This window comes from Mastomys coucha, unplaced genomic scaffold (assembly GCF_008632895.1).
Source record: "Mastomys coucha isolate ucsf_1 unplaced genomic scaffold, UCSF_Mcou_1 pScaffold19, whole genome shotgun sequence".
NCBI lineage: Eukaryota > Metazoa > Chordata > Mammalia > Rodentia > Muridae > Mastomys > Mastomys coucha.
In genome coordinates, this window is record NW_022196901.1 from 24,016,687 (window position 1) to 24,030,032 (window position 13,346).

Genomic DNA, 13,346 nt, shown 5'->3' on the forward strand with positions numbered 1-13,346 from the left:
TCAAAAACATCACTCACCATGATCCCAGTGATGCAATGGTGGTTCAACATGTGAAAAATCTATCAATGTAATCCATTATATAAACAAGCTGAAAGAAAAAAAAACATATGATCATCTCATAATATGCTAAAAGGGCCTTGTCAAAATCCAACACTCCATGTTAAAGGTCCTGGAGACATAAGTAATACAAGGTGCACCCCTAAACATAATAAAAACCAATATACAGCAATCCAATAGCCAACATCAAATTAAATGGAGAGAAACTTAAGGCAATTCCACTAAAATCAGGGATAAGAGAAGAATGTCCTCTCTCCCTATCCATTCAACACAGTACTTGAATTTTTAGTTAGAGCAATAAGACAACTACAGGAGGTCAAAGGGATACACATGGAAAAAGAGGAAGTCAAAGCATCAGTAATAGTGCTTCAGGGGAGTCCCCATCCCTGACCTCAAGCTGTACTACAAAGCAACGGTGATAAAAACTGCATGGCATTGGTACGGAGACAGACAGGTTGATCAATGGAATTGAATCAAAGGTCCAGAAATAAACCTACAAATCCTACAGACACCTGATTTTTGACAAAGAACCCAAAAGCCATACAATGGAAAATGGAGAGCATCTTCAAAAAATGGTGCTGTTCAAATTGGATGTCTGGATATAGAAAAAAGCAAATAGATCCATATATATCACCCTACCTAAAACTCTAGTCCAAGTGGATCTAAGACCTCAACAATAACAACAACAAAAACCAGAAACACTAAATCTCCTCCTCATCCTTCTCCAAGAAGCCAATGAGGCAGCACATAGCTAGCTTGATCACAAAAGGTAAGAACAATGTTTAAAGTGATACCTCATGCTGTAAAGACAGTGACAAAATTCTAAATCATACCACATTGGGCGAACCAGGGCATCCGTTATTTTGCTCCTGATCACAGAAAAGTCTTCCATCTAACTTCTCCAAACAGAGCCAATATCATCTTCCTCTATGTGGAACTTATATCTAACTCCTCCTCTGGACAAGTCCCCCACATAATGTTTTTTTCAGACAGGGCCCCCATGACCTTTGTTAGGGTTACGATTGCTATGCTGAAATACTATGACCAAAAGCAAGTTGGGATGGAGTTTATTTGGTGTATACTTCCATACTGAAGAAAGTCAGGACAGGAACTCAAGCAGAGCTTAAGGCAGAAGCTGATGCAGAGGCCATGAAAGGGAGCTGCATACTGGCTTGTTCATCATGGCTTGCTTAGCCTGCTTTCTTATAGAACCAGTCCAGAGATGGTAGCACCCATAGTGGACTGGACCCTCCCCCATCAAACACTAATAAAGAAAATGCCCTACAGCTGGATCTTATGGAGGCATTTTCTCAATTGAGTTTTCCTCCTTTCAGTTGACTCTAGCTTGTGTCAACTGGACACAAAACTAGCCAGGACATCCCTTTTTCAGACAGACCCTCTATCTGTCTCTCAACAGGCTGTATTTGTATTCATTGTTTTTGTGCCTGTGGCAGAATGCCTGACAGAAGCAAGTTATAGAAGAACACACTTGGTGCTGGAGAGATGGCTCAGAGGTTAAGAGCACTGACTGGTCTTCCAGATGTCCTGAGTTCAATTTCCACCAACCACATGGTAGCTCACAACCATCTGTAATGGGATCCAGTGCCCTTTTCTGGTGTGTCTGAAGACAGCTACAGTGTACTCATGTATATTAAATAAATATATAAAGAAGATGAAAAAGAAGGAGAAGAAGAGGAATAAGAATAATAATGATGAAGACGACATTTATTTTGGATTATGCAGATGGTGTCTGTCCATCATGGAAAGAAAGGCCTAGAAGAGTGGTTCAGATGATTTCAACAGGAACATGTGTTATAGAATGTTCATGCAGCAACTGCAATTACCTTGGCAGCAAAGACAAGGGCAATTCCACTGCCCCCTGGCTTTCTCCTTTTCCCTTTCATTTCATCTGGACCCTGCCCATGAGATAATTAATGAAAGCACATCTGGGATGGATATTTTTCTATCTATTAACCAGCTGGATATGCCCCATGGACAAACTAAAAAGGAGCCTCTGTGTCTCAGGTGATTGTAAATCTAGTCAGACTGACAATGAAAAGTAACCATAACAATTTGCTTTCCGTAACTGTGATAAGCACTGTGGTCAAAAAGCAACTGAGGAGGAAAGGTTTATTTAGCTTGGACTTTCACATCAAGTCTGAATGAGGGAAATCCGGGCAAGAGCTCAAAGCATGAACCTGGAGGTAAGAACTGAGGCAGAAAGTGGAGGAACACCATTGGCCGAATCTCTCAGGCTCTGTTCAGCCACCATTTTTTTCTAAAAGATTTATTTATTATTATATCTAAGTACACTGTAGCTGTCTTCAGAGCACACCAGAAGAGGGCATCAGATCTCATTTCAAATGGTTGTGAACCACCACGTGGTTGCTGGGATTTGAACTCAGGACCTTCAGAAGAGCAGTTAGTGCTCTTAACTGCTGAGCCACCTCTCCAGCCCCTCAGCCACCATTTTTATGTGACGACTAAAGAAACTCCATTTTTATGCCAGGCATCCATCTTGGTACCCACTGGATATTTGTCTGTGACTCCAGTCCCTGGATGATAAGTTCCTGGTAGTCCTGACCCCTATCCCCACCCAAAAAAATGTACAGCTATGACTATCTATTTGTTATGATCTGACTAACTGCTTCTTTTTGTTTCTGTAACTTACTTACACAAATACCTAAAGATTGTTTTGAGTTGACTTAACTAGGCAGAACAGTTCAGTTTTTGCTTGCTTTCATATACATTGAAGGTCTTCTTATGGTTTTTGCCTTAAAAAAAAAAACTTCTCATACCCATTCTTCAAAGCAATATCAAATATGGCTCAGAGGTTGTTCATCCTGCTAGCAAATAATCAATAATTCTAATTTGATTGAGTCAATGGCCTTTTCCCAGGAGTCACAAACTCCGGTAACACTTATACTTCCTACACCTCTCCCCGATCACTTGGGCAGGAGTGGTACCACAACGGGGCAGACCTTCCTAAATCAATAATTAACAACAACAACAATAACGAATGTCTCAAAGATTTGCCTACAGACCAGTCTAATAAAGGTGTTTTCTCAATAGAGGTTTCCTCTACCCAGATGAACCTGGCTTATGTCAAGTTTACAAAAGACCATACAGTACACGGCATCCTCTTCCAAACAGGATCTATCCTCCCACTTTAGTCAGCACCCTTTTCCCATCTCCCTTCGAGCCACACTCTTGGGATCACATGGAATTCTACAGAGTTCACTCTCTTCCTTTGATATCATTGGTGAAGACACTGAGGCTGTACTTTCCCTATATCCACAAGTTGTGCAACTCAAGCACATGCTGTGTTTATTGCTAACAGTGGTTACAGTAACCTTGTCAGCTCAGAACTCTATGAACATTTATTCAGCATGGATCAAGCATTGTTCTAAGCTCTCTACACCCATTACCCTGTCTACTCTTCATTCATACTATAAGGTCATCAGTATCATCACATTCATTTTACAAAAAGGCAGACTCTACTTCAGAAATCACTCTTCTTAAAATGTGTCCTTCAGGTTCTGCTCCTTAAAACATAAAATTCTATATATTCAAAGATATTTATTACAGCATCATTTCTAATATAAAAATGTTGTAAATAACTAGTCAAGTGCAATGCTGTGGACCTAGAGTTCTAGCTATTTGGGACACTCTGCTGAGGAGTGCTTGAGCCCAAGAGGTCAAGGTCAGCTTGGGTTACAGACTGAGAAACTATCTCAAAGTTAAAGAAAAAAGAAAAAAAAAAGGAAAAAAATTGACTGCCTTCTCTTGAGTACACACGCATGCAGGAAAATGCAAGGATATGTGAAAATTTATGCTACAGCCATACCTAGGGTAATTTCCTCAGGGCACCCCAAAACAAAGTACAAGAGCTTCAGGTTTTCAAGGGCTCGGCTAGTGTCTGTGACTGCAGCCCTCCGACCAGCAGAGGGGACCTCCCACCAACCTCAAGTTTTAGTCCATAGAAGCTCGCTTCCGGAAGTCCCGCCCCTGCCGGAAGTGATGCATGGAACATCCCGGAAGTTAACGGCGTCTGTAGATATGGGGCCCACGAGTTGTGGTGTAGATCCCTGGTGCATGGCTCGCACGAAGCGTAGCGGCAGCGTCCGTCGCGGTCAGGGCGGCAAGGAGGGACCCCTGAAACGGCTGCGGCTGGCCGTGGAAGACTTCGTGCGGACTACCTCCAAGAGCGAAGCCTGCGAGAGCCGCAGCGCCATCGCGCGCTCCCGGCCCGGCTGCCGAAAGAGCCGCAAGGAGCTTCGTAAGGAGAAGCGACACCTAAGGAAAGCGCGGCGCCTGCAGAGGACGCTAGGCTCCGGCTCAGGGGACAGAGAGGGGAGTATCGGCCTTAACGGTGGCCCGGAGACTCGACCGCCCACTGCGATGAGACTGACTCCCGCCAAGGCCAGCGCTCCCTCAGCTGACACCAAGGCCTCGGCAGCCCAGCCTAAGGCCAAGAGTTCCTGTTCCAAGTCTACGGCGACTTCAACTCAGACCAAGGCTAAAAGTGCTCCTGGAAAACAGGGGCCCGCCACTGGCCGGAAGCGGGCACTTCTAGCGGCCAACGAGGAGGAGGACCGAGAGATCCGAAAGCTGGAACGGTGCCTCGGCCTCCACAAGCGTAAGAAGAAGGGCAATGGTAGCTCGGTGCCGCTCAGCTTCGCGCGCGACGGTCTGGACTACATCCTGGGGGCTCTGGAATGTGGAAAAAGCGGCGGCCTGTACGAAAGCAGCGAGGAAGAGGAGGAAGAAAAGGTGGAGACTGGACAAACAGTCTTGGAGAGTGACCTAGAGAGCAATTCTGAAGAAAGTGAGGAAGACCCAGACTGGAAAGTGCAGCAGGAGGAACAGGAAGATGTAAACCCGAAAAGGGAAGGAGAAGCAGAAAGTGGGACTCGAGGAAATAAAGGAGATAAGAAAGTGCGTTTTTCAGAAGTTGTAGAAAAGAGCGGAAGTTCTTCGGAAGATGACATAGAACATCAGGTATGGCACAAACAATCTGTAAGCCCTCTGGGCTGTCATCCCAAACGGAGTGAGGGGGCAGAGTACAGAACAGTACTGGTACTAACACAGTAGCAGCCACAGCCTGATGAGGGTCAGGCTGACCCAGGCCATTCTAGGCATTCATAGAGCTTTACTTTGTTAAACAGCAGTACTGTAATGATAGCTGCTCCAAGTTTTCATGGGGTTAGTATTTGGAGTAAATAACAACAGCAGCAACAACAAAAGATACTGGATTTTCCACTGTACATTTTTGTTTACAATTTTATTCCTGTTTTCAAGGAGAGTCACTATGTTGAAAGTGGTGAAAAGTACATCCCACCTGGCTTGAGGAGTGAGGAGACAGTAGATGTCCACAAAAAAGAAGAGCTAGACAGGCTCAAGAAACATGTTAAAGGCCTAATTAACAGGTAACCTTACAGAAATATGATATACTATCACTTAATTGTAGACACTATCTGCAAAACAAATGATGGGGGCTAGGACTATACAGTGTTTTGGATCCTTGTTCTTGGTGTGACATAACCAGACTTAAACTTGAAGAGGTAGGATGCTCAGCAGTTTGAAAACAGCCCATAGGGTCATTCTGAGAAGCAGAAAGGAACAGGGCGTGTTCCTAGGAGAGGCTTGGCTGAAGGCTGCAGGTCTGGCCTGCACAAGTGAATTCATCTAGTGGTAAGCAGGGTCTTCAGCCCTTGAGTCACCATCTTTGTTTTTGTTTAATTGTCCATTTTAAGAATAAAGCATCAGAAGGTTCACTGGAAGCCACATGGGTGGGAATTTGTCACTTACTTTTCCATGTTGGTTCTATAGTCTTAACAAATGAATTGGAATCACTTGGCTAAAGCCTTCTCCACTTCTTTTGTGTCCCTCACTCAATCTCGTTCACAGCCTCTTCCAAGCCCCAAAGATGACCACTGTCCTGGCCTCTAGCACTCATCCAATTTTGTCAGAGTTCAAATATGTATTGTTCTTTTGTTGCTTAACTTGTTATTGCAGGTCACTGGGAATTACAAAGACAGAGTAGGGAGGTCCTTAGAGGGATCACTCCCAGGCTAGATTACAGTTAGAAACAAGAGAGAGAGCTGGTGGTGTGGCTAAGTTAGTAGAGTATTCATCTAACATGTACAAAGCCTGAAACCCTCCCTTCCTTGCCAGACCACATAAACTAGAGGTGGTGGTATTTGCCTATATCCCAGGACTCAGAAGGGAGAGAGAGATTGAGACTGATTCTATGCAGTTTTGTTGTCTGAAGATTTAGGTGACTGCTACTGATACCAAGATGATGTTCTGTCACATCTCCTTTTCTCTCCTCTGCTTTTTATTTCTTTTTCATTAAAGCCTATAATATCCTGTAACTATATTATTACTGTTGTTTTTGTTGTTGTTGTTGTTGTTGTTGTTGTTTTAAACTGGCTGCTATCATTGGTTTTTTTGACTTTTTTATTAGATATTTTCTTTATTTACATGTCATATGATTTTTCCTTTCCCAGTTTCCCCTCCAAGAAAGAAAGAAAGAAACAAACAAACAAGAACAAACCCCTGTTGCCTCCTCCCGCCCCATGGTTGCCACCCCACCCTCTCTCACTTATTGACCCTGGCATTCCCCTACACTGGGGCATAGAACCTTCACAGGACCAAGGGCCTCTCCTCTCATTGATGATTGATTTTGCAATCCTCTACTATACACATGCTGCCAGAACAATCAGGCCCACCATGTATAGTCCTCAGTTGGTGGTTGAGTCTCTGGGAGCTCTGAGGGTACTAGTTAGTTCATATTGTTGTTTGTCCTAGGGGGCTGCAAACCCTTCAGCTCCATTGGTCCTTTCTCTAACTCCCTCATTGGGGACTCTGTACTCAGTTCAATGGATGGCTGTGAGCCTCTACATCTGTACTAGTCAGGTACTGTCAGAGCCTCTCAGGAGATAGCTATATCAGGCTGGCTTGTCCTTCCTTCAGTCTCTGCTCCATAGTTAATCTCTGCAACTCCTTCCATTGGTATTTTGTTCCCCCTTTTAAGAAGGAATGAAATGTCCACCTATTGGTCTTCCTTCTTGAGTTTCTTGTGGTTTGTGGTTTGTTCTTCCTGTATTCCGATCTTCTGAGTTACCACTTACCAGAGAGTGCATACCATGTGTGTTCTTTTGTGATTGTGTTACCTCACTCAGGATGATATTCTCCAGATCCATCCATTTCCCTAAGAATTTCATAAATTCAATTGTTTTTAATAGCTGAGTAGTACTACATTGTATAGATGTACCACAATTTCTGTATCCGTTCCTCTGTTGAGGGACATCTGGGTTGTTTCCAGTTTCTGGCTATTATAAATAAAGCTGCTATGAACATAGTGGAGCATGTGTCCTTATTACATGTTGGAGCATCTTCTGAGTATATGGCCAGGAGTGGTATAGCTGGGTCCTCAGGTAGAACTATGCCCAATTTCCGGAGGAACTGCCATACTGATTTCCAGAGTGGTTGTATCAGCTTGCAATCCCACCAGCAATGGAGTAGTGTTCTTCTATCTCCACAACCTCTCCAGCATCTGCTGTCACCTGAGTTTTTTATCCTAGCCAGTCTGACTGGTGTGAGGTGGAATCTCAGAGTTGTTTTGATTTGCATTTCCCTGATGACTAAGGATGTTGAACATTTCTTTAGGTGCTTCTCAGCCATTTGGTATTCATCAGTTGAGAATTCTTTGTTTAGCTCTGTACCCCATTTTTTAATAGGGTTATTTGGTTCTCTGGAGTCTAACATTTTGAGTTCTTTGTATACCTTGGATATTAGCCCTCTATCAGATATAGGGTTGGTAAAGATCTTTTCCCAATTTGTTTTACCTGTTGCTTTGACAGAAACTGAGTGTGTTTGTGTCATCTAAGAGATGAAGCAAGTTCATGTTTTTTTCTTAACTCCCCACTTAGGAGTGATCACTGCCTCTAGGGGATGTTAGATCAGACTACCTGTGGGCATATGGACAGACTAAGGGAGGATCCCAGGGTATGCTTTAGTGGCTGTGCTCTGCTAAAAGACAACTGTCATTATTTCAATTATTGTATAAAAGATAACTGACATTATTTCAGGATTCTAGAGTGTGGTATAAGCAGTATGCACCAGGTTTTTGTAGCAAAGTCAAGATGGTTTCTGGTTCAGAAATACATATAAAATAGTATGCATTGGTAACACTTTGCTCACATTCCACTGCAGGTTGAGTGAGCCAAACATGGCTTCTATAAGTGGGCAGCTAGAAGAGCTGTACATGGCCCACAGCAGGAAGCTCATGAACGATACCCTGACCACTGCTCTAATAGATGCCTGTGTCACTGCCTCAGCCATGCCCAGCAGACTGATGATGGAGCATGTCTTCTTAGTCAGCATCCTTCACCACACAGTCGGAATAGAGGTATGTCTGCACCTTTTCTCCATACCCTGACTATGTCACTGGAATAATATTCCAGCCTGGAGTCAGTGAGGTTGAGAAGTAAAAGACTTGGGAAGCTAAGGACAGAGGACAGAGTGGCCCAACTACCTCAAAAGCCCTGCTGTGCAAGATCTGCCCTGGCTACCTCAGGAATTGTGCATTTCTGGTCATCTCTCCACTTTGCCCCGCCAAGGGCTATGCTTATTTTTACAAGTCAATGCCTGAGTCCATTTTCTTGCCATTACAAAGCATAATGGATGCCCTGGACAGCTTTCCTTGTGTCCCATAATCACAGTAATTGACAATGTTCTATGGCTGCTGTGGTGCTTCCCCCATCCTATACCACACTGGGACAGTTCAGCAGACTTAATCAAAGTGATTTTAGTGCAAACGGCATTTCAGTGAGTTATTTTAAAAGTCATAAATGTAGCTACCCCAGCACATCAGGAATTTACTTGATTTGAAAACCTGAAATTATTGGTCCTACTTCCCACTTAAACCTTTGCTAATAGCATAAAGAACAATGAGATGACTTGTTGTAGGGGAAGTCATTATAGTGCTTTAGTTAATGGCATTCACTAGAGCTTGTGCCAGATGTGCTGTGCTCTCAAGATGCTGGTTCCCATTAAACTGTACTGAGAAGAAGCTCCCAGGAAGGAAAAAATGTTAAAGGTGTTGTCAGCTACTGTGTCTTCTTCCCTCAAGCACTTAACATTCAGGCCTTTGCAGGTTTGTGCTGAAGGTCACATATCAGAGTCAGTATTAACAACATAATATTTGTTCCTATTTCTAAGTTACACTAACATGTTTAATTTTAAATTTTGGCCTGTTACATAATTGGACCTATTTGTGTGCTGAAAACATACCTGTATTAGTGTCTCAGGGTTTCTTGCTCTCTGAAGAATCCTGTCTTTGTTAACACTGTACATGAGCATAAGATGATGTACTGCTGTGTGAGGATGTTCTTAGGTTTTTCTAAAATGAGAAAACCTGAACTGAGAATCAAGCCTCAGTCTTTAGTTTTGGCTTCCAGAAATCAGTATTGCCATTGCCAGTCTGCTGTGTCTTTCTGGATTCTTCAGCTTCATTGTTTTGCAGTCTAACAATCCTGTGTGGACTTGCCCATTATACTCTGAGCTGACTGGATCTCATCAGCCCTCCATTGTCTATATGTCATACGTAATCTGAATTTTAAAGTAACTCTGCACATATCTACTGACAGTGAACCAGGTTTTGAACAGCTGCCGACAACCTGCTTATCCTTGTCTAGTTCCTAGAGTCCCAGACTAAATGCTAGGGATCATACCCAGACTTCCCTGCAAGTCTGTCCCAGATCACTATGTGAGCAGCCCTTTTTCCCCCTATCTATCATAGTTGCCTCACTCATCTCCCCTTTTGCAGGATGTCCTGCAAAAGAAAATAGTCACAAAATAATGCTGCCAGCAGGAGGGTCAGTCACTACAATTTCTGCTTTCAGGATTCACTGCCTTTGTTCAGAACCACCACAGATTCAAGCCCTGGCCTCCTCCTTCCCCAAAATACACGTAGAAGTTATAAATTAAATGTTCCAGAACAACAAGAGGACTGCCTTAGTGGCCTTATCCAACTTCATCAGGCCTCTGCTAGTTCTTGGCCTGGTGTTGTCCCCTGGATATCATCTTTACATGGATTCTGATATCAAACTCAGGTTGTCAGGTTGGAAGGAAGCTTCTCTGTGCCAAGCCATTCACTGGCACAATATTTGTTTGTTTGTTTGTTTGTTTGTTTGAGACAGGGTTTCTCTGTGTAGCCCTGGCTGTTCTGTCAACCAGGCTGGCCTTGAACTCAGAAATCTACCTGCCTCTGCCTCCCAAATGCTAGGATTAAAGGCGTGTGCTACCACTGCCCAGCTCACTAGCACATTTTTTAAAGAAACTTTTCCAGGGAGTCACAGTAACATCTGGCTAAAAAACACTTTGTTGTTGATTCTAAAGAAGTGAAAGTATCTTTACAGAAAAGAATTGTATGCTGAGGCAAGCACTCAGTACTGTTTGTAATCTAGTATCTTCTCATTTGTATGTGAATCCTGCATTGTTACTTACCAGCACCCGTCAGGGTTTTTACCCCACCTGTATTCATGCTGTAGTTTTTAAGGTAGGGTGCCAGAGTGACATGATTCCTCCCATCTCCTTCAGGTTGGTGCTTGCTTCCTTGAAGCTGTGGTGAAGAAGTTTGATGATGTCTATGGAGATGGAGGTGAGGGGAAAGAACTGGACAACCTCTTTACCATGATTGCCCATTTGTACAACTTCCACGTGGTACATTCTGTCCTCATCTTTGACATTTTAAAGAAGCTTATTGGAACTTTTACGGAAAAAGACATTGAGCTGATCCTGTTGATGCTGAAAACTGTGGGCTTTGCATTGAGAAAAGATGACGCCTTGTCACTTAAGGAACTGATCACAGAAGCCCAGGCCCAGGCCAGTGGTGCAGGCAGCAAATTTCAGGACCAGAACAGGGTAGGAATGTTGCTTGACCTGCTACGTATCCATGAAGCACAGATGACAGAATGTAAATAAGTGTCTGGCTGAACACTAGCATTAGTGCCCTAATGCTCTCTGTTTTCTTCTGCCTTATCACTTAGTGTGGCTTTGTCCTTAGTCTGCAAACTGACCTTGGTTTGAGGGGTTTCATTTTTGTTTCCTTAAATTTTTAAGATGGGGTCTCACTATGTAGCCCAGGCAAGTCTCAAACTCGTGACCCTCTTCCGAATGCTGGGCTTACATGTGTGTACCACCATACCCTTGAACCTTGTTTCTTCATTAAGAACTCATACATATTTTATGATTATAATGGATTTGTTTGTCCTCTCGTAAGTTGTTTCCCAGGAGGTTTGGGTGTCAGCCTGGGTGGGATGTGTGGCACTGCTTCTGAGCAGCAGAGACTTGGGTTTTACCAGCTAGTTTCCCTCCTATAAAATAGGTCCTACCTCATGTGAGGGGCTAGAATGGCACCCGAGAGGCCCTCAAAAAGAAAGGAGAAAGTGACCTATTGAAGAACACCAGTGTGGGAGCCTGGAGCCTTTGCCAGAGAGAAGATAGGCCAGGTCCAAAGCCTCACACGTGGGCCCAGGGAGCCAGGTTTTTTTCTTGGATAGAGGAAGATCTGCATAGGTAGTTGATTGGCAGATCCTGTACTTTGCTGGCCACTTTGACCCCAGTGTAGTATGGTAGGATGTGACCTGAGCAGGGAAGGGCTTCAGGAATCTTGAAACAAAAGTAGCATGTGTGAGTGTGGTGGCAGTGGATGTAGCCTTAGGAGTCAGAAGTAACTTTCATGTGATGGGAGTTTGGGAGAGGTGAGGCTGAAAGGGAAGATGACCCTGCTTCTGAATAGTCAAGTTGGCATCTAGATTAAGTCTTGAGAGAGGGTTTGTCATGAAGGATACTGGGTCACCCTCATACCAGGGCTGGGGTTGTGGGAGTGGAGGAGGGAAGGCCTAAGGATAGTGCTGAGGTTTGAGACTCTACTGTTTTAAAATCTGTATCCCTGAATGCAGTTGAAGGTACCACAGACTGCCTCCAGCTGTCAGTGTTCTCCTCAGCGGTGCCCCTCTGCTTCAGCTGTGATGTAGTTCTTACCAAGCTCAATCATCAGTGACTGTTAGTGATGAGTTTGGGTGGATTTCTTTTCCTTTAAGGTACGGTTTATGTTGGAAACAATGCTGGCTCTGAAGAACAATGACATGCGTAAAATCCCTGGCTATAATCCTGAGCCTGTGGAGAAACTGAAGAAGTTACAAAGAGCTCTGGTGAGTGACATCTTATTCTGGTTTGTCCTGAACCTCCATACCATTATGGACCCATCAGGCTGTGAGGTTGTCTTCAGCACAAGTCTTTGAAATTGTATATCTGACCAGGCAGCAATGGCATACACTTTTTTTTTTCATTTATTTGTTTACTTTATATTCCGATTATAGCCCTCTCTTCCTCACACAGCTCCTCCCCTGTCCCCCCATCCTCTTCTCCTCTGAGAAGTAGGAGGGCCCCTGAGTATCAACCCACTCTAACACATCAAGTCACTGCAGGACTAGGTATATCCTCTCCCACTGAGGCCAGACAAGGTATCTTGGGAACAGGATCCATGGGCAGTCAGCAGATTCAGCGACAGCCCCTTCTCCAGCAATTGGGAACCCTACATGAAGACCAAGCTACATATGAATGCATACACCTTTAAGCCCAGCCCCTGGGATGCAGAAGCAAGGCGGATCTCTGCGTTTGAGGCCAGCCTGGTCTACAGAATGAGTTCCAGGACAGCCAGGGCTATACAGAGAAGGAGGAGGAGGAAGAGGAGGAGGAGGGATAGAGATAGGAAGAGGGAACTTTATATCAGTAGTGGTGATTCCATCAAATTAGTTGAGTACCCAACTTGAATCTTCTGAGGTGCTAAACTCAGGCAGTATGATGGCTTCCTCTGTTGGTGCTCAGAAGGCCAGACCCCATCTGGAACCAGGAAGCTCTCCTCAGGTGTTCAACCTGTAGTCCTGATAGCACAAGATGGTCATTCTGAGTCTTTAGTCATATAGTGCATCATTGGTACAGATTCCAGTTCACACACACACATTTGAATTGTAGACCCACAGAGTTCACACACAGAACACTGAGAGGTGATGGCTCTTTCTAGCATTTTTTCAATCAGTTGCTTATGATTTTTTGTCATACATAAAAACTGCCATTGTCTAACAAATCATGACAGAAGTGCAGGTATGAATCAGCTGAAACACTTCATGAAGCCTTGTCTTTTAATCAGGTTCGAAATGCTGGCTCAGGTTCTGAGACTCAGCTTCGCATCTCCTGGGATGGCATCTTGAATGCAG

General features: G+C 44.0%; 1 protein-coding gene across 1 annotated transcript in view; it reads left to right on the forward strand.

Moving 5' to 3' along the window:
* Positions 1-4,089: 4,089 nt before the first annotated feature.
* Nom1 (nucleolar protein with MIF4G domain 1) overlaps positions 4,090-13,346 on the forward strand; it is a 21,568-nt gene continuing 12,311 nt past the window's right edge. Inside the window, exons 1-6 of the mRNA XM_031380272.1 lie at positions 4,090-5,058; positions 5,359-5,486; positions 8,278-8,473; positions 10,666-10,989; positions 12,171-12,281; positions 13,280-13,346. The exon at positions 13,280-13,346 is cut by the window's right edge and continues 101 nt beyond it. Of these exons, the coding sequence (XP_031236132.1) occupies positions 4,117-5,058; positions 5,359-5,486; positions 8,278-8,473; positions 10,666-10,989; positions 12,171-12,281; positions 13,280-13,346 (1,768 nt within the window). The 5' untranslated portion in view covers positions 4,090-4,116. The remainder of the gene's footprint in view (positions 5,059-5,358; positions 5,487-8,277; positions 8,474-10,665; positions 10,990-12,170; positions 12,282-13,279) is intronic.